Source organism: Equus asinus, chromosome 5, assembly GCF_041296235.1.
Source record: "Equus asinus isolate D_3611 breed Donkey chromosome 5, EquAss-T2T_v2, whole genome shotgun sequence".
NCBI lineage: Eukaryota > Metazoa > Chordata > Mammalia > Perissodactyla > Equidae > Equus > Equus asinus.
This window is the reverse complement of record NC_091794.1, coordinates 95,090,151-95,116,912: the sequence shown is the minus strand read 5'-3', so window position 1 is coordinate 95,116,912 and position 26,762 is coordinate 95,090,151. Positions and strand designations below refer to the sequence as shown.

The 26,762-nt window shown below is 41.3% G+C and overlaps 2 protein-coding genes and 1 long non-coding RNA gene across 12 annotated transcripts in view; 1 reads left to right on the top strand and 2 right to left on the bottom strand.

Moving 5' to 3' along the window:
• Positions 1–3,409: 3,409 nt before the first annotated feature.
• Positions 3,410–8,694, bottom strand: LOC106839950 (uncharacterized). The gene is made up of 5 exons (XR_011503552.1): positions 8,521–8,694; positions 7,592–7,911; positions 6,584–6,732; positions 5,863–5,990; positions 3,410–4,943 (listed from the first exon to the last, which is right to left on the bottom strand). It is a non-coding gene; the product is annotated as an uncharacterized lncRNA (long non-coding RNA).
• Positions 8,191–25,071, top strand: TMEM50A (transmembrane protein 50A). Of its 4 annotated transcripts, none has more exons than XM_070510675.1 (7): positions 8,191–8,610; positions 10,457–10,561; positions 12,517–12,629; positions 14,785–14,852; positions 16,877–16,969; positions 19,484–19,544; positions 24,606–25,071. In XM_070510675.1, the coding sequence occupies exons 2-7, from the start codon at positions 10,469–10,471 to the stop codon at positions 24,649–24,651; spliced, it is 474 nt and encodes a 157-aa protein (XP_070366776.1). In that variant the 5' UTR covers positions 8,191–8,610; positions 10,457–10,468; the 3' UTR covers positions 24,652–25,071. The 4 variants fall into 4 exon arrangements, with proteins under 4 accessions (XP_070366776.1, XP_014710517.1, XP_044625962.1 ...); XM_014855031.3 differs by having other exon boundaries at positions 8,330–8,942; XM_044770027.2 differs by lacking the exon at positions 24,606–25,071 and adding an exon at positions 21,992–22,169 and having other exon boundaries at positions 8,330–8,610.
• A 1,259-nt stretch (positions 25,072–26,330) lies between these two features.
• Positions 26,331–26,762, bottom strand: part of RHCE (Rh blood group CcEe antigens) — a 46,934-nt gene continuing 46,502 nt past the window's right edge. For all 7 annotated transcript variants that reach the window (XR_011503551.1, XM_014855029.3, XM_044770021.2 and 4 more), the window contains one exon: positions 26,331–26,523. Coding sequence is in view for 6 of the 7 variants with exons in the window: in XM_014855029.3 (XP_014710515.2) it covers positions 26,497–26,523 (27 nt within the window). In the remaining variant the exon portion in view is untranslated. The remainder of the gene's footprint in view (positions 26,524–26,762) is intronic.

Sequence of the window (26,762 nt, the reverse complement as noted above, 5' to 3'; positions counted from 1 at the left end):
GTCCAGCTTGTGAAAAGTACAAGGGACCCTCAGGAAAATCCCTGATGCATTACAGTCCAATTATACTGTTGATTTTTCCAAGTAAAAGCAAATAAATATTGACTGACTTTGTCTGCTGGGATGCTAAAGAATGCAGAGCATAAGCCCACAACCGTAAATCATTTGGTTCCTGCTGGTATATTTGCCAACAAAGTATTTAGGTTTGGTACCGCTGGAAGCTTCACTATCAGTCTTACTTATGGCTCTAAGGTCTAGTACAACTCTCCGTCCCCGTCTATGGGGCTTCTTTATAGGCAAGATCAGAGTATTGCAAAAACTGGTACAGGGAATAATAAGCCTCTGACTTATTAAATCTTCTGTGGCAGAGGTGAGCCCTGGTATGGCTTCAGGTTTTAAGGGGTACCGAGGCAACTTGGAAGTGGTTTAGAAGGATCAATCTGAATTTTAATGGGTTTGGCACTTTTAATTTTTTCCACATCTGTGGAAGAAGAGGCCCTTAGAGTAGCAGGATTTCAGAGAGATCTATGGCATCTATACTTTCATGGAATTTAATAGTCTCCTCAGGACAATCAATACATAATGCTTCAGTCTGGAAATTCTAAGGCTATTTCGCCTGAGGAAAATTGTATTTGGCCTCCTAATCTAGAAAGCAGATCTCTACCTAGGAAAATTCACAGGCGAAGTATCACATAAGAGAAAGGTGTGACTTTCAGAGAAAGGGCCAAGGGTAATATTCATGGGTTCCAATAAAGGAACTCTTTGAACTCGACTGGAAACTCCCACTGCTAAGATAGTTTTATTAGTCCGCGGAAGTTCTTCATGTATCATAGTGGGTTTAAAGTTAATAGAGTTGCTCCAGTATCTATCAGCATGGTAGAAATTTCTCCAGTTACAACTTTAATTTCCCTTGCTGATTTAAAGGAATTATTGGAAGTAGCCCACTGGGCGATTTCTCAGAGCCCAGTCTTCCTCAGCAAAAAGAGGAGGATTGGCAGTAGTTAGCTCAGGGCTAATCTTCCTCAAAAAAAAAAAAAGCAGACGTTGAAGCTCTGAGAGAGGAGTGATTTCCCGTTCTAGTTTGTTTCTTTAACAAATCATTGAGTTCTGGGTGAAGTCCATTAACAAAATAGGCTCACAAGGCAAAACTAGTCCCAGGGTCTTTGAGACCAGAGTACTGCCTAACTACTACTTCTAAATGAATTCAGAAATCTGCCACTGGTTCATCCTTTTTGTTTATAGGATTGGATTACGGCCCAGTCAATGCTCATGGGAAAACCTTTGGGAACTACTTCAAGAAGCAGCCAACTTCCTTTCTCGCTCTTTTTATTCTATCTGTTGAGGCACGTTTGGTGCAGTCCTCAAAATCTTAGGTAGGGACTTTCCAATATGTTTCTTGAAGACACTTTGGAGCATCTCCTGGACTATCATGTTAACAGACTGGTAAAAATCAGGTAGTCCGGGATCATAGGTGCCAAGAAGAATTTTATTTATTTTTTCTTTTTGTTTTATTTTTTTATTTTTTGAGGCAGATTAGCCCTAGCTAACTACTGCCAGTCGTCCTCTTTTTGCTGAGGAAGCCTGATGCTGAGCTAACATCCGTGCCCATCTTCCTCTACTTTATATGTGGGACGCCTACCACAGCATGGCTTTTTGCCACGCGGTGCCATGTCCACCCCCAGGATCCGAACTGGTGAACCCCCGGCTGCTGAGAAGTGGAACATGTGAACTTAACTGCTGCGCCACCAGGCCAGCCCAAGAAGAATTTTAAATTCTTCTATAAATTTAGTTTAGTCCTTTTTAGGGTCTGGAAAATCATTTATAATGGCTCAAAGCTTGGCTCCAGTCCAGGGTTTAAGTTCTGCTGAGGCTAGGATCCCTGGTTCATTACAAAGTCTTATCTTAAAGGACATCTGAGATTTAGGGAGTTCGGGGGAGGCTAAAGGATCGAAGGGGTTAGTGGGTTGAGAATAATCAGGAGGATAAAGAGGAGCAGAGGATGAGTTGGAAGTCACTTGAGTCATTCAAGTCAGTCAGAGCTTTAGTCTTAAGTTTTTCGTTGGCTCATTGTAATGATCCCTTTACAGAGGCTATTTCAGTCACTTGTCTTTTGGAAGCCTCCATACCAAAGAATGCCTTCCATTGTTTTCAAAGGTTCAGGATCATCTCTTTTCAGAGGTACCCCAAAGGTGGACTATCTTATCTAAGTTAAAGGTTCCCCAAAGTGGCCACTGTAATTCCAAGGTATCATATGTAGAGTGCACCCATTTTTCCAAAAAGGGACAAGATCCTGGTTGTTAAGTTGGGTATACATATAGGAAGCAGGAATTTTTGAGGGAGGTGGGGAAAGAGTTTTAGACCAAGTGGAATGAATCTTTGCCTTTAGAGTCCCTAAAATGACTGTATCTATAGGGAGCCCAGGAAATTTACTGCTATCTAGGAACCCAGGGAATCATGAGTTTTCTCCCCTTACAGATATAAGTGTCACCAAGAAGCTTGAACAAAAACACAGGTATGCACAACAAAGTGAGAGAGCTCAAAACACAAAGAGAGTGGAGCTGGGATCCAAGAGAGACTTACGTTAGAACCCCGAGGTTGGTGAGAAAGTAGTGAGCACAATGGGCTTGGGAGGTACCAGCACCTGGCTACTCACTGGCCTTGGGGCTCGTCAGGGGTCTTCTTCAAATCCCACTTCCGACAGCAGAAGCTGTCAAAAATAAAATCAGATCAAATTAAAATGTTAAGAGTTTATTGGGCGTGTAAAAGAACAGCTTGCAAACTGGGAGACTTCAGACTGGAAATGGCAAAAGCTCTGAGGCATGTCATTACAGGATGATTTATAAGGGGAGACTGAGGAAGTTAACCTTTACAATGACTGGTTGTTACAAATGCGGGTTTCCAGATGGCAGAGCATTGGTTAAAAGTGATTATCTTACACCATTTTAAGAAGACAATTGAGATTTTGTTTAAGATTTTCGGTGGCATTTACAAGAAATAAACTGAATTAAATTTCACTTACATTGATGAAACAAACTAGACTAAGTTTTGATTACATGGCTTAACTGGCTTTATCTGTTTGGGGGATTTTTAAGCCTAGTCTCCATTTTATTTAACAGACCCAATTCAGTCTACAAGGCCCTTTCTTATCCCCTGGGCCAAAAGTAATTATTTGGTGGTTCTCTTTAGCCAAGGATAATTGGCACCAGGAGGGACAGGGGGTGTAATCCCCAAGAGAATCCTCTTAAAGTAGGGACCAAAATTCCATAGTTAAGAAGGATAAAAGGACTGATTGTAGGGAGAGCTAATCTGGGACAAAGTTAAAACAAACCAAAACACACACACACATACCATAATGTAATAGATAATAATTATACACAAGTGTTATTTAACATAAAAATATGAAACACAGGTGTTTACGTGAAACTATATATGCTGTATTATTTATCCTTCAGTTACATAAATGCTATTATTTAAACAAAATAGGACTAATTAACAGTGACAATTAGTAATAATAGGACTAATTAAACAAATAGTGTATGAGAAATATATAACAATATTTTTATGCATTTCTCTCCTCTGATACAGTTTTTTTTTCTTTTTCTTTTTTTTGCTGAGGAAGATTCACCCTGAGCTAACATCTGTGCCAGTGTTCCTCTATTTTGTATGTGGGTTGCTGCCACAACATGGCCATCAACGAGTAGTGTAGGTCTGTGCCCAGGAACCACACCTTGGCCTTTGAAGTGGAGCACACCAAACTTAAACACTAGGCCATGGAGCCAGCCCCTTAATTTACTTTTTTAAACAACTAAATATTTAAATTTTAGAGGTTATATTATTCTGTATTAAGATGCAAAAATATGACTTTTTAAAAGGAGAACATAAATATAATAGGATTAACTAAACAGGCACTGCTATATTTACTAAAAATAGCAATGGCATGCTCCTTCTGTCTCACAATACAGGATATTTTTACTCTTTCTGTTTCCTTGTCCAATAGTACTTCTCTGAACAGCCTGCAGCCTTCAGGACATCCTTCTTTTCTTTTACATGGTGGTAAAACTGGATACAGTCGAATGGAAAATTCTCTTTGACTTGCAGTTGTGCTCTCACCAAGCCTACGTCACACTGATTCCTGGTGTCAGTCCAATGTGATGACATCAATCTAAATACCCTCTCAACAAAAACATGTGAGCATGGAATACTTAGAATTTTACTTACGAGCAGCAGCAAGTTTTTAGACTTGTAGGAATCTGTTTCCAGCTCTCCAGAAACGTCCATCCATTTTTCATCTCCAGGCTTGTTCGGGTAGACCAGCTGTTTGTCTATCAAGTCCTGTGCATCTATAAATTCATCAGAGAGGTTTCCATGTCTAAAAGGTCCATCATTTCTGAACATTCCGAATCACACCGGATGTCACTGTAAGTTAAACCTCTCTTTCTGAGAGAAAATGGTTTTAAAGCACAGAGGTAATTAGAATTTGTGAAATCAAAATTGGATTCCAAAAAAGGCATAGTTTTAGTAAAGAAATTGAGAAAGTCCTGTTTAATTTGACTGCTCTTTTCTGGTGACATTTTTTTCAGTTCTAAAGCAGTCTTCTTTCCAAAAAATGTGTCATTTTTTTCGCTGTATGAGTTTTTGTCGCAACTTACACATAATGTCAAATAACTCAGGTGCCGACAGTTTGTCCTTTTCTAGACTCTTTACGGCCTCTTCAAAGATCATCAAGCAGCTCTGGAGAAACAGCATATAAATTTCTGTTGTACTGTAATCCTTTTCTCCATTCTCATCCTCAATGTATTCCCAAATAAGAGAAGGACATTCTTCTTTTCCCACACTTTGAAAACAGGATTGTATGGTAGACCAACATTTTAACCTCGTTTCTATGGCTGGCAACAATGACAGTCATCTTGTAGGCATATGTCTAAGGAGGCCATCTCCTTCCATTTCTACAAAGTCAAGAATCTCATTAAGTTCTTCTGCATGTTTTGAGGAAATTGAAAAGTAACCAAAAACTTTCATTATGAAAGCCTCAGTGTCACAGGAAAGCGTATCACACCCCTTTTTAGCAGTCTTGGGTACAAGGTGTGCAGGACATTTAGCAGGTGAGATCGTTTCATTTTCTTTGGTAAGAAGTTTATAGGGTGAATGGAATTTGCTGAAATTTACATCTGCGCTATCTGCTGAACATGCCGATGGCCGAGTAAAGTCTAGCTTGTGTTTGGAGTCTAGTTTCTGAGGTTTTGTTAAAATCTTCACGGAAATCAAGACAACGATTTGAAACCCCATTTTCCAAATCAAAGTACCTAAGAGCTGGGGGAACACTTTTTTATTGCCATGCTTCATCACATGGCTTGATATACCGTAGAAAGCGTGACTGCTGGTAAGATCTGACAGAATCAACTCCACACTGTAAGGGGCCAAGACATCTGTAATCAAAATTTCCCCTTTTGCATGAATGACAAACATTAATGTACAACTGAAATTTCACAAGATTGTAACCTATCATTAACTCAATAAAAAAAAAAATGTCCCTTTCTGTTCGCCCATAGGACATTTTAGTTGCAATCACTGAATCAGGAAACATAACTTCACTGGGTCTCACAGAGCAGTCCAGTGAGCGATATGCTAGCGCGTGTTCATTTGTGTGGTATGCCAAGCTGATTTAGTGGCTGATATTTTCAACTGAGCATTGGTGTCTTTTGAGGCAACAAAGACACTTTGAATTGATTCCAAAGTACTTGCTTGTCTCATCCCGGACTTGTGGAATTCAGTCTCCATATGTGCTTGCACATCCCCTTCTCCACCATGCCCAACCCCGAATTCTTTTCTACATATTGTGCAGTACGCTCCGTTTGGATTATTTACCTCCGTAGTCCAGCCACATGTGTCCTTCCATCTGGCATTAAAGTAACATAGCCATTTAGTCTTCTTTTCCAGTATTGTCTGGGTCATGCTGGCATTGGTTTTGTACTCTCATTTTCATTATCTGAACTCTTAGAAAACATGGTCACAATATTCACAGAGTTAAAAATTAAACTAGCACTATCTCCATGCAAAGCACAACAGTTAACTAGACCGTTGACACTCACGGTTAGAACTGAACTCGCTCTGAGAGAATGCTACAATGGATACATTATTGTGAACCATAAATCATGGCTGCCAGTATCAGTGGTCAACTGAAGGCATACAATCGCCGTACTCATCGGTCACTAAAAACAGTGTTGTCTTCAGCCTCTTTTTGGGGGGCCATAATATGGGTTTTGTATCTTCCCCCCCACCCCCAATCTTTGGCACTCATTGCTGAAAACCAGGATTTTTTTCACCCAGGTGGGGCTTCTTGGAACGTGGGACTTTCAGGGACAGTCCCAATCTGGCATAGCTGGTCACCAAAAATAAAGTTCTTTACTCTCACATTTTCATGAGTGAGAGCCTAGCTAGTGTTTTCAGATCTGCTATTTTGACTTTAGCAATTATATTTCTAGACATTCTGAGAAGTTTAGTCTAAGACAAATCAAATAAAAATGGTTAACCAGATCTTTCTGGCAGTAATTTTTCTAAAGGTTTTCTTCGGATAAATCTGGCATACCTCAAACTTTGCAATATTTGGTACAGCTGTTCCACAGTTTCTTTCTTTAACTACAGGAACCATTCTGAGACCCACGGGCAAGTCAAGGTTGGCTGTTCCTAAGGATGTGGCTGTGCTGGCTTTTGCTATTTCTAATAGCTCCATTTTATCTACAAAGGACAAAGACAAACACTCATTAATTTTACAGCCTATCCCAAAAAGGCTAAGCATGACAAATTAAGTATGCAATTTATTATAAAAGCAATATAAAGATGCTCACTTATGTTTATAAAATACTTGAGAATCATGTTAACGCCAGTAAATGTAAAAAAAAGGGTGAAGGCAGAAATTGCCAAGAGAAAGAAAGTTAATACTGTTCCTCCCACAGTCACAAAGCTGAAGGTAAGATCTGTTAAATGCTGCTTAGAGCTGGTAAAATAATGTTGTCCTTAATAAGTATTAAAAAGTTTCCATTAAGAACTGCCTACACTAGATTCCTCCACCCTGAGCCATTTAACAGTCACAATTAATCTTTAATCCTGAGGGGTAAGTATCATGTCCATTTAAAAATAGGCTATGGGGGGCTGGCCCAGAGGCGCAGCAGTTAAGTGCACACGTTCCCGATTCAGTGGCCCGGGGTTTGCTGGTTCAGATCCCGGGTGCGGACATGGCACCGCTTGACAAGCCATGCTGTGGTAGGTGTCCCACACAGAAAGTAGAGGAAGATGGGCACGGATGTTAGCTCAGGGCCAGTCTTCCTCAGCAAAAAAGAGGAGGATTGGCAGCAGATGTTAGCTCAGGGCTAATCATCCTCAAAAAATAAAAATAGGCTATGGATTGCACGGTATAGTTGGTCTACCAATCTGCTAATGCCCCCCTCCCAAAACCCAAAGCTTCACAGCATCAAAGGAAATCAAAGAAATTAAATGACACAACAGCCTTGGTTCCCTAGCTTATTCATATACTGTCGGCCTACACGTAAAAAAGGTGAACCTGTGCACCTCTCTTAACGACAAATGACCCATCCACCTTTTTCCACTTAAGCGAAATGAGCTTCTGCTCAGCGACCTCTTCCTGGATCTCTTCCTCCAACTGCTGTGTTCTTTCGGGTACACCATAGGGTCAGAGCCGTAGTACTGTCCCCTGGCGAGATCGCGTAGAAGGCACCTGCTGCAGGGACTCGACCGGCTCCGCGAGTAAGACCGCGAGTGGCGCCTGGACTTTCTCAGGTGGCGCCTTCAGGAATGAGACCTTGACCTGCTCCTTCTCCCGGGCCGGCCCGATTCCTGGATGACGACTAACTCGAGACGCTGGAAAGGGACCGAGAGCTTCTGGAAGAAGGGGCGAACCTGTCCACAAGTCGTTACCGTAGCTAAGACATCGTTGTTTCCGGCTTTTGAAAAGGCTCGCTCCCCAGAAACCTAGATTATCTCCTAAACAGCGCTTCTAACCCCGACGATTTTCCCCGGGGCGGGGGGGGATATTTGGCAGTCTGGAGATATCTCTCCTTGTCACAACTGGGAGAATGACACTGGCATGAGTGGGTAGAAGCCGGGGATGCAGATAAAGATCCTACAGTGCACAGGACAGCCCCGTATAAACAGAATTATCCGGCCCAAAATGTCAGTAGTGCCTAGGTTGAGAAACTGTGCCTTAAAGCAAAGAGAGAAAAAGGCCAAGTCCAGAGGTGGGTCACCGCGTCGGGACCAGGGCCACACAGGACCGCATGCGCCGAACCGGGACGTCCCGCCTCCCGGGGGTGACCTCGCCCCCAAGGCGGCGGAGCCATGGCGACGGCGGGGCCAGGCGCTGAGAAAACAATCAAGACTTTAAAACCCCAATTAGCGCTGTGGGGACCCGAACCCGCACCCACTTTTGCACCACGCGGGGCTCGGCTCTGTTCCTGCCACCCAGAACTGAGACGACTGCGGGACCGACCCCAGCACTAGAAAACTTACCGCCTCACTCAAGAGAGATGCAAAGGCCCAAGAGGCCTTCCTCTCGAGAGCTTGGGACACACAGCGACTTCTCACATCTACCCTTGAAAGGTATACTCAAACCACCGCTGCGGACCCCCACCTGCGAACTGAGCGCTGGGGAACGCCCCTGCCGCTGGAGGCCCGAGCATGCGCAGAGACGGCGGCGCGGTGGGCGTGGCTCCCTAGGGCCCTAGCCCCGCCCTGTCTCCGCCCTCTCCGCGCCCCGCCCCACGCCCCTGTCTCCGCATGCGCGGCGAGAGCTGGGTCCCCGGGCTGTTGCATCCGGGTACCGGCGGCGGCCTGTGGGTGTTTTGTTTTCCTGGCTGAAAGTGGCCGAGCGAGGCGGCTGGGCGCGCGACACCCGGGCTCGGGACTGACCGACTGCACGGGCGGGGCTGCACGTGAGTGCCGGGCGGGGAGGGTTGGGGAGGGGCCGCCGCAGGCCGCGTAGGGCTCGGACCGGGCCGCGTGCCGGCGGAGGCTGACTGGGTCGTTGCCTGCAGCTGTGGGAAGCTGCGGGCGCGGGCTGAGCCCTCCTGGCCCCTTCCTGCCGCCCCGTGTCCGGCGGGCGACGGCGGCCGCACTCGGCCGGGCTGCGGGGCCGCGCCCTCCCCAGGGCGGCCCAGGGTTCTTGGCAGCCCCCTCGCCCCCTGCCTTCGAGCTGGAGAAACCGAGAGCCCGAGCGAGGGTCGCTGACCCTCCAAGTCCCGGCGCACGCTGTGCACCTACAGTCCCGGGGTCTGGAGGCGGAGTCCGGCGCTGGCGTGCCCGGAACGGCCCGGAGAAAAATGGACTCGGGCAGGGTCATCGCGACGAACCGAAAATCACGCTCACTGTTACTGCTCTGCCTCCCACGGAAGCAGAAAACGAGTGAATTTCCAAAATTGGACTTGTCCTAAGGGCGTATTAGCACTGGTTATAATCACAGTTTTCAATGTTTAATTTTTAAAAAGGAGTTTACAGTTGGATTCATTGCTCCTTTTTTTTTAGGATATCATGGTTTTTGGACAACCATGAATGCTAACTACAGAGTAGCTTTGTGGACGGGCCCTGATACGCTGTAGGAGTTTGGGCGTTTTCTTGATTATGAGCAAGTTATACATAATTCAGGGTTTTTCATACTTTGAAGTAGAGGTAATATGGATGTGTCTCAGGCCGGGTCTCCATAGCCCAGCTCGGAAGAATGTTTTATCTAATTTGTTAAGACAATTTAGGTCGGATTCTTTTTGTCTGAATTGATATTAACTAAAATTTTGTGCTTCCTTTTGACTGGAAAATATCTGTTAGAATGAGAGATAGAGATGTTAAAATGAAATGGGTTTCTTTACATAGAAATGACACCAAAAGGCAGGCTTGCAGAAGGAAAAAATAATGAAGTGAAAGGAAGTGATGTGGGTAGCAGACCTGCAGTGCGGTGTTTAATTTCCTAATCTGAGTGTGAAGAAACACGTTCTGTGATAAAATGTGTAAACGGCTGAGAAATATTTCTCATCTGAGTCCATGCTTTAACTCAGAGCCAAAGTTTTTCATTTCTCTCCGCTATGTCAGTGCTCCTGGGCTGTAAATATGTAAATCATATACTAACTTAATTTGAAATTAAAATTAATAATCATTATAAAACTTTTTCAATATTTGGATACCCACCTTTGTTCCTATTACCTAAATGTACCAAAGCCATTTTTTAAATTAAAAAAATACTAACTGAATCCAAATTTTTTTTCCAAAGTTATGTGGAAATTCATCAAAAGCCAGATAAATATTCTGAAGTAGAAGTAGCTGAAATAAAGTATTTGTAACTTCACTTTTATTACATTATTCCTGAACTGTTGACTGTTTTCTAGGAACATAAATCAGATTTGCAGAAAGTAAATAGAAGTACTTTATTTCGTTGATTTTGTTTCGTTGTTTTTTTAAGTGACCTGAAAAAATGTCTGGATTTCTAGAAGGCTTCAGATGCTCAGAGTGCATTGACTGGGGAGAAAAGCGCAACACCATTGCTTCCATTACTGCTGGGGTTCTAGTAAGTGTCGTTGATAATTTGGGCCTTGATTACTTTGGTCTGTTTGTTTTTATGTGTTTGGAATTCTGTATGATGTTTTTAAATACGTACTCTTTATTTTATCTTTGAGCACTGAATTTATTTTAATAAATGTTGATACTGTTTATGAGGGGGTGAATTATTCCTTTTTGAGAGTTGACGTTATGGGTTGAAATTTGATTAGTAGATTGTTTTTCTTTAAGTGCATGGTAAAAATGGTATAATAAGACGGTATATTTTATACGTTTATTCATTATATGGATTATGCCTCCTCTTAATGAGTGCATTAAGTTACCATGAAGTGTTGAGAAATAATCAGGTCAAAATCAGTCAAGAGATATGATTGCATTTCTCCATAATCCAGAGTTAACTTTCTTCTGAATCTCATTTAAAAAGGAAGGGAGGAAGGAAGGCAGAAAGATGTTAACATATATTGCTTAGAAGAAATTGAGTGTAAAATTCTTATTTACATTGCAAATCCCTCAAGGCATCTGACTTTTGTGTTTTATGCTCTTATGTAGTCATATGCGCTAAAGAGTTGAATTTTAAGTAAACAAAAAGAATCTACCTTTAAATATCTCCTCTTTGCCTAGTCTCTGACACTTACAACCTGTGAAAAATAATTATCCTATATTTTTCCAAAGTAATGGCAAAATATAAAACTGTATAAATCTTGCTCTTACAAACATCAAAAAAAAAAGCTTTAAATTTTGGTCTGTGAAGAAAATATCTTGAATACCTTGAGCTGAAGGTGAAAAAAAAAGTGAAAGTACTTGTGCTAGCCAGTAAAAATGTCATTAATAGAGTATGGATCTGTCTGTAACCCGATAAAAATAATTTGGTTAGCCTAAAATAGTTATTTTTAAATAATTGCCAGAAGATGGGGGTTCCCAGAGCTAACTGGATCAGGGTTGGGAGTGGGGGTAGATAGAGGGTTACTTTCAAAACCTAAGCTACTTGTCAGAATTTGGTTAATATCATCTTATTGTAAGTTTCTGCTTGGGTGATAAAAAATATTTGTGCAGTATTAATGTTTTTTCATTATGTATTTGCCCTTGATTATATCCAGAACCAAATTCAATTAGGATAAATTATAATTTGGTGTTGATATTGAATTTAGCATCATAGCCGAAACCATCTGTAGACTGCACTGTAATTCATCAAAAGGAAAAGCAGAACTGCAGAACCACTGATTGCTTTTTTTTTTAAAGATTTTAAAAATTTTTTCCTTTTTCCTTTTTCTCCCCAAAGCTCCCCAGTGCATAGTTGCACATTTCTAGTTGTGGGTCCTTCCAGTTGTGGCATGTGGGATGCTGCCTCAGCATGGCCTGATGAGCAGTGCCATGTCCGCACCCAGGATCTGAACCGGCGAAACCCTGGGCCGCCAAAGCAGAGCAGGGGAACTTAACCACTCGGCCACGGGGTCGGCCCCAGAACCACTGATTGCATAACACCAAGAGGAAAGCTAAAATTCTATCCACAATTATTCCCCATATTATTTTGAATAATTCTTTTCATTTTCAATAATAACACCTTTCTGGAGGCTTAGAATATATCAGCAACAGGCCACTCCTTCTGTCCATTAGAATCTGAATCACTTTTTTCCCTTCTCCTGCCATGAGATACCATAATTTATTTCTAGTTCACAAAATTAGATTATAGACTTTATTACGACAATATAAAATAATGCCTGAAGTAGACGTAGAAAAGAAGTTCATGTTCATAAATATTAATTGCTGTCAGACTTAAGCATATCTAATATTCAGTCAGATATTAAGCCATGTGCAAAGTATATGCAAGACACTGCTGGAACGTTTAGGAAAATTTTGAAATTCATTAGAAAGGATCTCTTCATTTAGGTACCTTGCTTTCTTTTTAGCCAGTAAGATATGAAATCACTGTCATTGCTCCTTGGTCCCCTTTTTGGTTTGTCTTAGTTTTTCACAGGCTGGTGGATCATCATAGATGCGGCCGTCATTTATCCCAAGATGGAGGAGTTCAACCACTCATACCACGCCTGTGGCGTCATAGCAACCATTGCCTTCCTGATGTAAGTGTTGTTGGTGACACGACTTACACAGATTGTCACAAAATAAAAGTTTTTTACATACAGTTGAGTAAAGTTTTTTAAATATTATCAAATTAGTATATTGGACATGGTGTAAAAGTCAAATCATAGGGAGGGACTTACAAAGAAAAGCTACAGTCCTTTTTTCTAGTCTTCCTTCCACCTCTCCTCCTCCACTTCTGTCTCCCAGCGTCTCTCATCTATCCTTTTATTTCTATACTGCCAGTGTCTCTAACTTTACTTTTAGGTCAGAAACCATGTCCTCTATATAAGGGTTTGTTTATTCATTCATCCAACAAATACTCATTAAGCTTTTATATTCCCAGGCTCTGCTCTAGGTACAGGAAAGACAGTAGCAAATAAAACAGGGAAAAATCCATGCCTTTATGGAATTTATACTCTAATGAACGAGGCAGGTTGTAACTAAAGAGAAATAAATTAAATATATAGCACGTAAAATAATGATAAGTGCTAGAGAAAAGAAGCAGAGGAGGAGATATGAGATGTCAACAGGGTGTGTAGAAGTTTTAGAGTCAAGGAAGGCCTCACTAAGAAGGTGATTTTTGAGTAAAGACTTGAAGAAATGAAGGAGCTGATCATGAGGGATATCTGAGAGATCATTCTAGGCAGACAGAACAGCAAGTACAAAGGCTTTATGGCAAGGAGACCAGAATGGCTGGAGCGAAGTGTCAGGTCTTAAAAGCCAGGGAAGACTGAAGAACTATTCCAGACTGAGGAGACTAAAGAGACAGGAAAACAGAGTGTACCTCATGATTCTGGACAGGATCCTTTTGCTATTAAGAGCATTATTGGGACAACTGGGGAACTTCAATAATGTCTGACAATTTCCTGATTCTCATGGTTGTACTGTGGTTCTGTAGAACTGTCTTGTTTCTGGGAAACGTGTACATTTCTGGGGTCATGGGGCATCATGTTGGCAACTTTCAAATGTTTCAGGAAAAAAAATTATTTGAACTATACTTGGAACTTTTCTGCAAGTCTGAGATTATATGTAAAACTAGTGATATCAGAGAACAAATAGCAATTGTTCATGTCAGAAGGTGCCTGATAGTGAAGACTGACACTGACAAGGCAGGGTCACGGCTATCTGACAGAGGCTTATGAAGTTTATTCAGGTGGCTGCAAGGAAAAGCAAGAGCTAAGAACTACTAACCTAAGAACATCTGCATTTTTTTAAAAATATGAAGTTTGTTTTAAAATATTTTTGTTTATGTACTAAATAATTTAGTTGATATAGAGATCACTGAAAATAATTATGAGTATTGTGATCATTCTAAAACTTAGATTTGAATGAATAAGACTTCATATTATTATGAAAAAATTAGAGTTTATATAGTCAACACATTTATCGAGCACCTACTATGTACCAAGCCACATGCTAGGCACTGAGAATAAAAATAGGAAACAAGATAGACACAGCCCCTGCCCTCATGAAGCTTACTTTCTAGAGGTAGACACACACACATATATATGTTTTCTAACTTTTTACCTTGATATATTGTGAAATTTTCCCATGACATTTAAAAGTTTTCCAAGGATACTTTTGAAGAAAGCAAGGCTATCTCAATTTAAAGAGGTAGTCTGTGAAAGTCAGCAAAAGACTTCTTATGTTTGGAACGTGTATCAGTGATTAAAAAAAAAAGATTTTACCACTTGAATCCTTTGTACTGAGTATGTCTGATGTGTACAAATGGAAAACTAGATAGGACCAAGCTAGAGATTGTTCCAGTCTTAGCAAAATATAATTTTGAGAATTTTACTCTCAAATTTTGACCAGTGTCAGAATCACCTGAAGGATTTGTTAAAACTCAGATTGCTGGGCCCCAGCCCCAGAGTTTCTGCTTCAGTAAACTTGGGGTGGAGCTGGGGAATTTTCCTTCTAGAGACTTCCCAGGTGATGCTGATTCTGCTGGTCTGGGCACTGTAATCACTGCTTCAGAGGGTGTCTGGTTGAAGGGACTTGCCTCAGGTCATATGAATCGATTACTCAAGACTCTCGAAGCCTTACCCTCAATTGGAGGAACTCTGGCTTACTGTGTCTGGTAATGTAATGTCATGGATGGTTTCCTCTTGGAGTCAGAGACCCTGATTTCTTGGTTTTGTTGTATTCACACAGGATTAATGCAGTATCTAATGGACAAGTCCGGGGTGATAGCTACAGTGAAGGTTGCCTGGGTCAAACAGGTAAATTTGTGCAAACAACATCTTACCACACGCCCTTAAAATGAGGGTCATATGTGGAAGGGCCACTTGTCTGACTCCTTCAGATCAGGGCTAGGATGGAGGTGTTCTGAGCAGAGGTTATAGGTTCCGAGGCGTAAGGTAAAAGTCACATTTGGTCAGAGTTTGCTGTGTGGTGCAGGATGTGCAGTTTGAGCATGTAGCCTGTGCAGTAATGTGTAGACGTAAGTGTCTACAGCAGAGAACAGCATAGAATAAGGGATACGTGTGCAAAATAGAATTGATCGTACTTTAAGCTGTACCATATAAATTATTTCCTTCCCTTTTTTGCCAATCTTATATGATTGAGTTAGCATTTTGAACTAACTTAGAATCATAGTTTTTTGTGTATTTTAAAATGCACAACACAAAATGCACCATCTTAACCTCTTGTAAGTGTCGGGTTCAGTAATGTTAAGCACATTCACATTGTTGTGCAGCCAACCTCCAGAACTCTTTTCATCTTGCAAAACTGAATAGAATAATAGAATTTTAGTGCTGGGGTTCACCCAGGCCCCTCCTGCTCACCTGAGGAGCTCATGTCCCCTGCACTCCGTGGCCGTGTACCTGAGGTCGGCAGAATACAGAATACATGTGGCACAGCTTCCTTGACAGTCCAGTTTACTCAAAGATTTCAGGGGACAGATGTTAACTAAGCAGTTTAAATGATAAACTCAAGACATTACATCCATACAAAGATAAACCTGGATATAGGCAAATTTCTTCTTCTTTTTTTTTTTTTTGAGGAAGGTTAGCCCTGAGCTAACTACTGCCAGTCCTCCTCTTTTTTGCTGAGGAATCCTGGCCCTGAGCTAACATCCTCTTCCTCTACTTTATATGTGGGACGCCTACCACAGCATGGCGTTCCGAGCGGTGCCCTGTCTGCACCTGGGATCTGAACCGGCGAACCCCGGGCCTCTGAGAAGCAGAACGTGCGAACTTAACTGCTGCGCCACCGGGCCAGCCCCATGCCCATGGATATAGGCAAATTTCAAGTGACTTTTTTTTTTTTAATAAAACAGGAGAAACTGCAGAAGTCAACTCTGGTCTGTGCTTTCAGGCTGTCTTCTGGTTCACTCACTCTCTTCCTAGATGACCTTAAGTGGAAGAGCTACAGGAACACTGACCTGCCATCACCTTGTGAACGCTGAACAAATAAATGAATGTTAGCAGTCAGCGTTGATAACAACAAGCCAAGAACAGCTAGAGCTGGGACTCGAATGTGGCCATCACATCTCTAAAGAAAATGTGTTAGCTGGCACAGCCTTGGGGTTCCAGAGCCGGTTATATTTGTTTTACTGTCCCGTCTATGAGTAACAGCTTATTATTTCAGAACTATTTTTTATGTTTTGAGTATGAAATCAGAAATTTATATATAACATTCTGTTTGCTGCCTTTTATTAAGCAAGGCAGTGTTATTATTAAAATGTATTTGTGCTAATTAAATAAACTCATCTCAGAGTTCATCTTAGGCAGTCTGATGACTCCATTTATTTTATAGGAAATCTTCATAAGTATTATATAAATGTGATTTATAACATGGTTGTCTTCCTCTATTAACATAGTTTTAATGCACCTTTCCTAATTGCCAGCCACAGTACATTTGAACTTCCTTTGCTACCTGACTTCCCTGAAAGGGAAATCTGCTAGTGTTTGGATTCATATGTCACTGAATAGGAGTTTTTTGTTAACTATTCCTGTGTTATGTTTTGTGAGGTTTTTGTAGGAAGGTTGAGTACAGTTTTTGCAGTGTGGATAGGTGGGGAAAGTAAATATAGGCACTTAGAAAATACAGACCAGCCGGCAAGAAAAAGGCCGCCGTCTGCACTGATGATACTCAGCACATCTTCTGCCCCTGTTCTTATTTTAGACTTTACTGGCAACTACACATTTTTTCTCTCTGGGTTTTTGTTTTCTTTTTGAAAAGCCAGTTGAACTGACTGCTACCTTCTGAGAAACAATTCTGACAAAATTTTCTCTCTTTTAAGGTGCTCGCATCTGGCTGTTCATTGGTTTCATGTTGGCCTTTGGGTCTCTGATTGCATCTATGTGGATTCTCTTTGGAGGTTATGTTGCTAAAGGTAAGAGAAGGCACAGTTTACATTCTCCTCCACTGGAATGCTGAAGTTGTGCATTGAAGTTGGTTATTTTAGAATAAAGCTTTTTTCATATAGATGGGCCAACTACTAGCACTACGTTTGTGCCTAGGAGCTCCCCTCTCTCTGTCAGTATTTGTTTGGTTTGTTTGGTTTGTTTTTAGTATCGCTTCTGTATTTTTTCTTCTAATCTAGAGCCTGGAAGGAATGAGACACGGCTCCATACCTTGCCTCTCTTTGGCTTCCAGAAACCTCAAAAGCAGAATACATATGTTGCGTAGCTATTTGGCAAGTGTTGACTTGCTGAATAATATCCATGCAAGGCTCTAACATCCTAGAATGGAAGTTAATCAAGCCAAGCCTCGCTGATAATATGATGTCATCTCCCTTTAAATAGAAGAATAAATTAACACAATGTGCTTCTGCTGTAAAAGGCCAGTTTAAGGCAAGCTCAGGAAAGGGCCTGCTCTTAGGTCCCTGGCTGAAATTTCAGCTTGAAGGACCCCAGAAAAATATGAAATCCACCAAGGTTCCAGGTAAAATTGACTATGCTTATCACAGTAAATATACAATATCAATGATTTGCAAAAACTGGACCAGCAGAGATCTAATCTAGCTCATATTTTAACACTTTGCTTCTTTGAATAAAATGTAATTCTTGGATTAAAATCATGGGTTTTCTGAATTTTATTCAAATCACTTAAACTTACAGGAATGATAGCATTTTTAATATTTTTCTTTTGTTTATATAATTTATTACTAAAACCATGTTACCGAAACTGTAGAAAAGAAAGAAAAGGACTGTAATAATCTTACTCCTCCTAAATATTTTGGTATATTTCCTTTGGTCTCTTTTCTTGTGTTTTTTTATGTAGTTACAATACAAATACAATTTTGAACCCAGCTGTTTGCATTTAACCTGATATCATAAGTAGTTCTGTTGTTGCTACAAAATCTTCGTCACCACCATATTTTAAAAACGAAAAGTTATGTTTTTAAGCATGTGAATTGCATAACAGATGTTCCTTATGGAAAGCTGAGACTATAAAAGAGCTTAAAGGGGGCCAGCCCAGTGGCATAGTGGTTGAGTTCGAGTGCTCCAGTTCACCAGCCCACGGTTCGCAGGTTCGGATTCTGGGTGTGGACCTAGCACCACTGGTCAAGCCACACTGTGGGGCATCCCAGATAAAACAGAGGAAGATCGGCACAGGTGTTAGCTCAGGGCCAATCTTCCTCAAGCAAAAAGAGGAAGATTGGCAAGAGATGTTAGCTCAGGGCCAATCTTCCTCACAAAAAAAAAGAGCTCAAAGAAGAAAATAAAATTACTGACAATTCTTTCCCAGATATAACTATTAATGCAGAGCCCCTTTTTGTAGGAATGTGTTCATTGCATAGAATATTAAGTTACTTTCCTAAAGGCTGCTCGAGTCAGGTTATGCTTTGAGAATTAGAAGCAGATCTGTAATTTATAAAGTTGCCTTTATATAGGATCTTTATGAGCCATTCTAATGGTCATAGTTATGTAATGTGGAATATTTAATGTGGCCTTCTAGTCGTGAAGGCTTGTACAAACCAGCTGTTATGGCGGTAATCAGATTAATTTAAAACTATTCTGAGAAAAAGGTAATAATTCATCCATTCATCCTGCCTCAGTTTCTCAGTTAGTGAGTAATCACTGACAGCTCCAATAGTAGAAATTTATGAGAATTTCAGCTTCAAACCATGATAAAATTGGGACAAAATGTTCCCCTGGCACTCTTGCCCATACTAGTTAATGGCTACTCTGTGCCTCCAGGTGTTTAGGCCGAAAGCCCTGGCTGGTTAAGGCCCGTCAAAGATGACACGTCTCTTTCTCTCGTACCCAACATCTGATCCCTCAGCAAGTCCTGTGACTCTGCTCTTGGAATGTATCCTGAACTGACCGCCTCGTGCCTTGTCCACGGCTCTTACCTGGTTCAGCCCAGTACAGTCCTTGCCTGGTTTCCTGAAATAGCCTCCACACGGGTTTCTCTTTCTCCCCTTGCCCCCTTTAGTCTGCTCTCAGCACAGCAGCCAGAGGCATCCTATTAAAATATGTCAGCTCATATCATTTCTGCTCAAAACCCTCCAAGGGCTTCTCCTCTTACCCGGAGTGAAAATCAAAGTCCTTGCTGTGGCTGCAGGGCTCTCTAGGACCTTTGCCCCCAGCCTGCCCTCTGCTTCTCTGATCCGTCTGCTGCTTTTCTGTCTTTTGCCCTATTTACTGCTGTATCCTCCGCACATTGAACAGTGCCAAGCATAGTATGCACTCAGTAAATATTTGTTAAGCGAATGAAGGGAGCTGTCATTTATTAAACCAAAGCTAGACTCTGTCATATGTATTATGTCACTTAATACTCAAACCAGCCATAGTTACCGGAAGACTCAATTATGTTAGGCGCGAAAACTGATAGCTGCCAGCATATCAGAAACTAAATATTTGAGATTATAAACATCTAAATATTACAATTATTTTTACAGAAAAAGCCGTAGTCTACCCTGGAATTGCTGTATTTTTCCAAAATGCCTTCATCTTTTTTGGGTAAGTTTGTTTTTCATTCTTCATCCTATTTTTTTAAATTCTTTTTTTATAATAGTTTCTTTTATGTCGTATACTATATTTAGCTGTTTAATTTACCCCGTCCAATGCCCCTCCCCCACATTGTTGTCATAAAATATGAAGACTGAGGTTGAGAAAGATATTTTTAATACATGGGTTAGTTTGCTGCCAACCTTAGGAACATACATTGATTTTAAACATTGCCACCACCTCCCCTTTAATGAAGAACTGTGATTCGTATAGATTTAGTTACATAACACTGACAATGTTTGCTTTAAATCTGTATCTCTAACAGTTGCTTTTAATGAAAGCCTGCTTAAAACCGTTTCTCCTTAAAATTTTGTTTCTGGGTGCATTTTATAGTTCCTTCTATCCTTGGTGTCATTAGAATTTGTTCATGAAATTTGAGGTGTGGAAGAAAAGCCTTAACATTTTTTATCATTCTGATACAATGACAAAAGATTACTAAAACCCCTAAAAACCTTAATATTTTTATCAGTAGTTTTCTCTAATGTTCATTTTTTCCTGGACACTTAAGGCCTGCCCTTTCCCCTACTCCTAGCCTCCCCAGCCCCCAAAATAAAAGACTATTCTTTACCCTCTGCATCAGGAACTCTTAACCTCCATTCCGTGGGTAGGCTTCTAAAGATGGGGAACCAGCAGACATTTCCGTATGCAAGACATTGGTGTTTCTAGAAAGAGAATCTGTGGCTTTCATCAGATTTTCAAAGAAGTCCCTAATCCAAAAAAGGTTAAAAAAAAAAAATTGCTGTATATTCTAGAACAGTCTATTCCAGGACTTTTCCTTTTCTTCCCCAAAGAGGAAATGGATGCCCACATCTACTTGAAGCACTTGTGAAATGCTAATCATTGCCCTTCGGTAATAGTCAGCAGTTGGTATTCACACTTATTCCGTTCCACCACCAGGCATTTTTGCAATATAAAATCAGTTTGGAAGTAAGAAAAATGTGAACTTAGATGTGGCAAGATACACAACTTCTTTGAGTCATACTTTGTGTCCTGAAACTAGTGGAGAAAACACAGAGAGTTAAAAAAAAAAAAAGTTAAACCATTGACTTTTATGCAGAAAATAATAGTGACCAAAGTGTATTGAGCAGTTATTCTGTACGAGTCACCACTCTTAGTGCTTTACACACTCTCTCAGTTAATCCCCATCACGAGTCTGGAGGTGACTCCATCATCATCATCCCCATTTTACACGTGAGAACACAGGCATGAGAAGTTAGGTAACTTGTTTGAGATCATGGCTAAAATTCAGGCTATCCGACCCCAAAGTTCAGGCTCTAGCTGCTATGATGGTGAAATTTGAAAGTTGGGATGAATTAACTGACATTTTCTCCTTTTGCTGAGTCTTCAACTGTTGTTCAGTATTAGTCCTGTTTCCCTCCTCTCCCCCTTTTTTGTTTTAACGAATGTAACATCGTACTTGAAAAATACAAAATGAGTAAACCTCACTCCCCAACTTACAAAATAAAATTTGCGTTTGTTATTTTGTAGAGCACTGTAGCGTGTGTTTATTAGAGGGACAGTATTGATGTTCAGGATTTCTTTTCCTTCCAAGCCACAATGCTGAGGCTTGAGCATCTTTAAAGAAGGACCAGCATCTTGAGCTCACGACTCCAGTATCTCCACAGCGTTAGAGGCGCTGGGGGGACTCAGTGTCCCAAACTCCAGGGTCAGAGCAGGGGTACGAAAAGCTTCAGGATGAAGTGGGGGGAAGGGAGTTTACTGAAAACCAGCCAGGGAGGGGCAAACAGCAGCCTTTTTTATTTTAATCATTATTTAGCTTGGCAGAGATAAAGGATAAAGCAAGGTCCAGCTTGACATGCTGCTTTGGCAGGGACATTACTCTGTCACTGCAGGAAGAACAGAGGATTGAGAGGAGAAGATTCGTGGGAAAATTTCTCTCTTCCGATGAGGGAGGAAATACATGAGATCATAGAGTAGTTAGCACATTTCACAAAACCTTGGAAACCGATCATTGACTTGTCGTCTCAAATCAGTTATAATGAATTACTTTTATATGCAACAAGTTTGGTTAATTTCTCATTTATTACTGTCGTACCTCGTAGGTCTAAAAACTCATTAGGTTTTGTGAAAATACTATAAGCATATTGAAATTAAATTCAACTAATAGACACTGTAGTCAGAACAGTTGTAGCAGATTACCTGCCGTTCTGATTTATAACAGAAGAGTTCTCAGCAACAGCTATTACTGTTTCAGAAATCACAAACAGATGTCACGACCAAAGGTGACCATGTGACAGTGTGGGAGGGACTGGCTGTTGCCCAAGAAACTCTTCAGTTTACACTTTACATCTGTTGCCGAGCTGAAGTTAGCATGTCTCTTCTAAGCCATCTGGAGAGTAGAGGCCCTGATAACCAACTTGGGATTTTCTTTTTTGCAGCAGTAGGTCTGATATTAACCTGAAGAGCAGAGATCAAGTCACCTTTTGGAGGTTTATGAAATCTTTTATAAAGAGAAATTAATATACTTCCGAGAGATTATAGCTGACTTACTGGTTGCATTTTGTTTTCATCCCAAAACGCTCAAGTGTTTACCTTTATAAAAGCCTACAAAACCTGTTTTAAGTTGATCATTATGATTGCGGGCTTAACCTCGAGTATACACCGATAATTGGAAAACAGATGAGAAAGCAAAATGAAATGCAGCATGTGCCATTGAAATGTCTACTGTCTTCAGTTTCCCTTGCATTTACTGCCCCCATCCAAGCCCTGTTCAAGCTGCCTCTGAATTGTCTTAAACCTGTTCTGGTTTTGTCCGCTTCCCCTGTTTATGTTCAGTCGTCGTCATCCCTTCCTGAGCTGTTCACATCCCTAACTGGTTCCTCCCTCGGGTCCAGTTTCCTGCTGAAACATAGCTCTAATCCTGTCATTTCCCATCTTAAAGTTTTTCAGAACTCACAGCTGTCTACAGAAGACATCAGCGCTAGTGGCCATCCAGCCAAATTCTGCCCACAATTCTGTTTGTTTCAGCCTATACAGTATTTTTTGTTTTATTGAGCTAACATTTAAAAGTCAAGATGGGGCTGGCCCCGTGGCGGAGTGGTTAAGTTCGCGCGCTCTGCTGCAGGCGGCCCAGTGTTTCTTTGGTTCGAATCCTGGGCGCGGACATGGCACTGCTCATCAAACCACGCTGAGGCAGCGTCCCACATGCCACAACTAGAAGGACTCACAACAAAGAATATACAACTATGTACCAGGGGGCTTTGGGGAGAAAAAGGAAAAAATAAATTAAAAAATCTTAAAAAAAAAAATCAAGAGATTTTACATAAAAATCTGAATTTGGGGCTTTTCTTGAAAAACTGGAAGATCAGTCAACCCTGGGCCCTGCACAGCAACAGTCAGCTGGAGGTGAATAGTTGCTCCTTTTAAATGGGGGCGGCATCTCCGCATAGCCCCATTCCATTCATTGCCTGGGACTGGTTCCCAGTTGCCCCCTGTAGGAGAGCATAAGGCTGGCACCTGCCCTCTCAACTCATTTAAGGCCCCTGAGGCCCCTGTAGGCCATTCACCACCCTGGTCAATTGGCTTACCAAACCCTGGCCACCTCCATTCCCTGTCCTCCTTGTCTCTTAAACTATAATCTAGCTATATTGGACTCTTCCCTGTTCTGCTACGCCTCGGATATCTGTATCAATAACCCATATCCATGTACGTCTCCTAATGCATATAATTGCCCTCTTGCCCCTGGTAAACCGGAGCCTTGAGGACAACCATAGACGCCTCCCGTCCTCAACCCTGGACTAAGCTCTGTGGGCGCGTTTTCCTGACACACTGATCTCCTGGGCTTTTCCTGAGGCCCCGCAGTCTTTTAGTCCCTTTTGCCTTTTGATAGACTGTTTCCCCTCTGTGAAACATCTTCCTTCATCATCCCACTAACTCCTGTTCCTGCCAACCTCCCATTCAAACTCTTGCTCACCCTTCAGAGTTCATCTAATATTACCACCTCCATAAATCCCTTTCTGACACCTCCAGGCAGAATAAATGCCATGTGTTTCTGTGCTCCCTTAAGGTTTGGTGTATATACTGCTAATACTTACCATATTGTGTCACCAAGAATGTGAGCAACTCAAGGGCAGGGGGACTATATCTTATCTTTAGAGCCCTGGCATCTAGCACCTAGCACCTTGACATTCAAAAAAGGTTTGTTGAGGGGCCGGCCCCCTGGCCGAGTGGTTAAGTTCACACCCTCCGCTTTGGCGGCCCAGGGTTTCACCGGTTCAGATCCTGGGCATGGATATGGCACCACTCGTCAAACCATGCTGAGGCGGCATCCCACACAGCACAGCCAGAAGGACCTGCAACTAGAATATACAACTATGTACTGGGGGGCTTTGGGGAGAAGAAGGGAAAAACAGCAGCAGCAGCAGATTGGCAACAGATGTTAGCTCAGGTGCCAATCTTTAAAAAGAAAAAAGGTTTGTTGAGGGGCCAGCCTGGTGGCGCAGCGGTTAAGTTCGAGCACTCTGCTTTGGCGGCCTGGGGTTCGCTGGTTCAGATCCTGGGCGTAGACCTGCACGCCACTTATCAAGCCATGCTGTGGGAGGCGTCCCACAGAAAGTAGAAAGTGGAGGAAGATGGACACTGATGTTAGCTCAGCAACAGTCTTCCTCAGAAAAAATAGGAGGATTGGTAGCAGATGTTAGCTCAGGACTAATCTCCACCCAAAAAAACAAAAACGGTTTGTTGAATGAATTTGATAAAATCAGACATTTAATGGTTCCAGACTAAGCATTGGTTAACTTTTTAAGAGGGACATATGTCTCCGGTGCTCAGAAGTGAAGGATGGGGGAAGCTGGTGGTAAACAGCACAGTTGAGCACGCGGGGAGAATTTCCTACCTTAGACGGACCCGTTTCTGCTCTGATACAGCCCCTGGTGGTTTTCCTACAACTCATCAGGTATTCTTTGTTGCTAGTTTCCCACCATTCTAAATTTCCCGTGTTCTTCCTTTTTCCAGACTTAGCTAGTCATGTGATGTTTCTTATTTTATTCACAGAGGACTGGTTTTTAAGTTTGGCCGCACCGAAGACTTATGGCAGTGAAAACGTCCGATTTCCTACTGCACAGCAGCCCTGCGTGGGTTTTTTTTTCTACTCCCTCTTTTTTGTAATGCCATTTTCTAAACTTATTTCTGAGTGTAGTCTTTGCTTAAATTTGTGTAATAGTAAAATCATGAGAACTCCCTATTTAAGCAGCCAAAACAAAAATCTTGTGGTATACATTTGATTAACATAAAATATTAAAGAAAAATATTGCACGAGTAATTTTTATTAAGCTTTATCGTGGTATAATTTGTAAAAATACAAAGAAATTATGGATACAACTTATATGAGTATTTGTCATATCCAAGGTCCAAAACTGTAATTAAAGTGCTCTGAAGATTTAATGTGCTTATTTAAATGTGGCCTCTTCTGTGTCAAATGTTAAAAGAAATATAAACATCTCCTTGTTTTTAAAAACTATTCAGTGGTCAGAATTCTTTCTCACTATACTTTGTGTTTGGTTTATACAGTTTTGCCAAAAATTCTGTAAACATTTCGGTGTGAGCAGCTCTGGAGGGTCTCCCAAGGGGTGAGTGAACATGTCGTAAGAGAGAGAAGCCCTGTGATCCAGCCGCCAGGCTCCTCAGTGCCACTGATTCAGGGTGGGAGGGGGTGGTGATAACTCAGCCATGACACATGGGCCTGGTGGGACGCTGACAGTCTCTCCACATCCACCACTGAAGGAAAGAGGAAAAGGGTAGGGACTTGAGACTAGTCTTTACTCAGGTGACAGATTTTTTTGTTGTTGGTTTGATGATAAATTGGATTTCACATTTTCACTGTCTCTCTGTACTGAAGCACTAAGCTCAAAATAGACCAGCAAGGTCAATTATAACTATAGACATTAGCTACTGGAATTCTCATAGTCTGTCCCTCTTTAGAACTCTGTTATCCCCCAGGGTCCCCACCTTGGGAAAATGGGAATTTTTTTTTAATGAACCAGCTAACTGTGGGATATGCATTCTTTAGAACTACAGCTTGAAATGTTTTCTTTCCTGAAACTTGCTACAATTAGCCCTTCCTCAAACACAAGTGTCTCTTAGATGATTTAAATTTGCGGTACTCTTCTCCATGTCAGCCATAGTTGTCTGTCAGTGTATGTTTTGAATATTGCCTGGTCATTAAGACACTACTCAGAGAACTGATTGTGTTGCTGTCATCCCACAGCAAATCCCTCAGGCGAGTTTTAGATCCATTAGGGGGTGAGAATTGGAGGGGTTCTTAGAGATTGAAGTCCACCTTTTCTTTTTACAGTTGAGGGAGCCGAGACCAGGGAAATTTGAATGATTTCCTCAAGGTTATAGAACTAGTTTTTAAATTATAAGGCAATATATCTCCACAATTGACTGTGACATCTTTCCCCACAGTTAAATTCAGAATGTGCTCAGGGAATAAGAACTACCTTGTGGAACTGCTGGAATAAAAATGTAATGTCTGCATTATAGGACTAAATATAAGTGAGTTCTTAATTTTTCCCTATTTGGTATCATCTACTCTCCTGATGTAGATGAGAGTTAACGGGGTAGCGGACTTTATTAAGCATGAGAAAGAATCTAAGAATTGTCAATAAAATTGAACCAAAACCTTAGTTATGTGTCTGTACCCAAGAAAATATTGATAGCATCATCTTTAAGGAAACCAAACATTTGTTTAAGGCTATTATGAAATTACCGCTTAAACAGGTTTTTGGTCTTTTATTTTTAATATCAAATCTACCTCTGACCTCTCATTGTACATAAGAGTCTGCTGTAACACGTGTTTGTTGCACACAAAAAGAAGGCGGGTCATGATGAAAGGAAGTTGTCTTGTTTTCAAACAGGCCTTGTTTTTCTTGGATACTTCTGCTTAAAATCCAGTAGCCAGATGATGAAACTGTAAAAGCAAAGTAAACATTTTTATTACAGATGAACCATTATACTCTTAAAATTTGGATACATATCCATTCTGGCTTGATCTTGAAACTTAAGTTCATCAAAATTCTCATCACAAAGGCCTTAGAGGTGCTTTCATAAAATCTGAATTGGAAGAGCTCTTTGATAGATCTAATTTCCTATAGCTCTTTACATTGATACTTGATAGTCATCTGGCTTTTGTTTGAATGCCTCCGGTGA

Excerpts from the sequence above, each read along its gene's own strand:
- TMEM50A (XM_014855030.3), top strand. The coding sequence starts at position 10,469 with ATGTCTGGATTTCTAGAAGGCTTCAGATGCTCAGAGTGCATTGACTGG. Across the intron at positions 10,562-12,516 it reads CCATTACTGCTGGGGTTCTA|TTTTTCACAGGCTGGTGGAT; the intron begins GTAAGTGTCGTT and ends GGTTTGTCTTAG. Across the intron at positions 12,630-14,784 it reads GCAACCATTGCCTTCCTGAT|GATTAATGCAGTATCTAATG; the intron begins GTAAGTGTTGTT and ends GTATTCACACAG.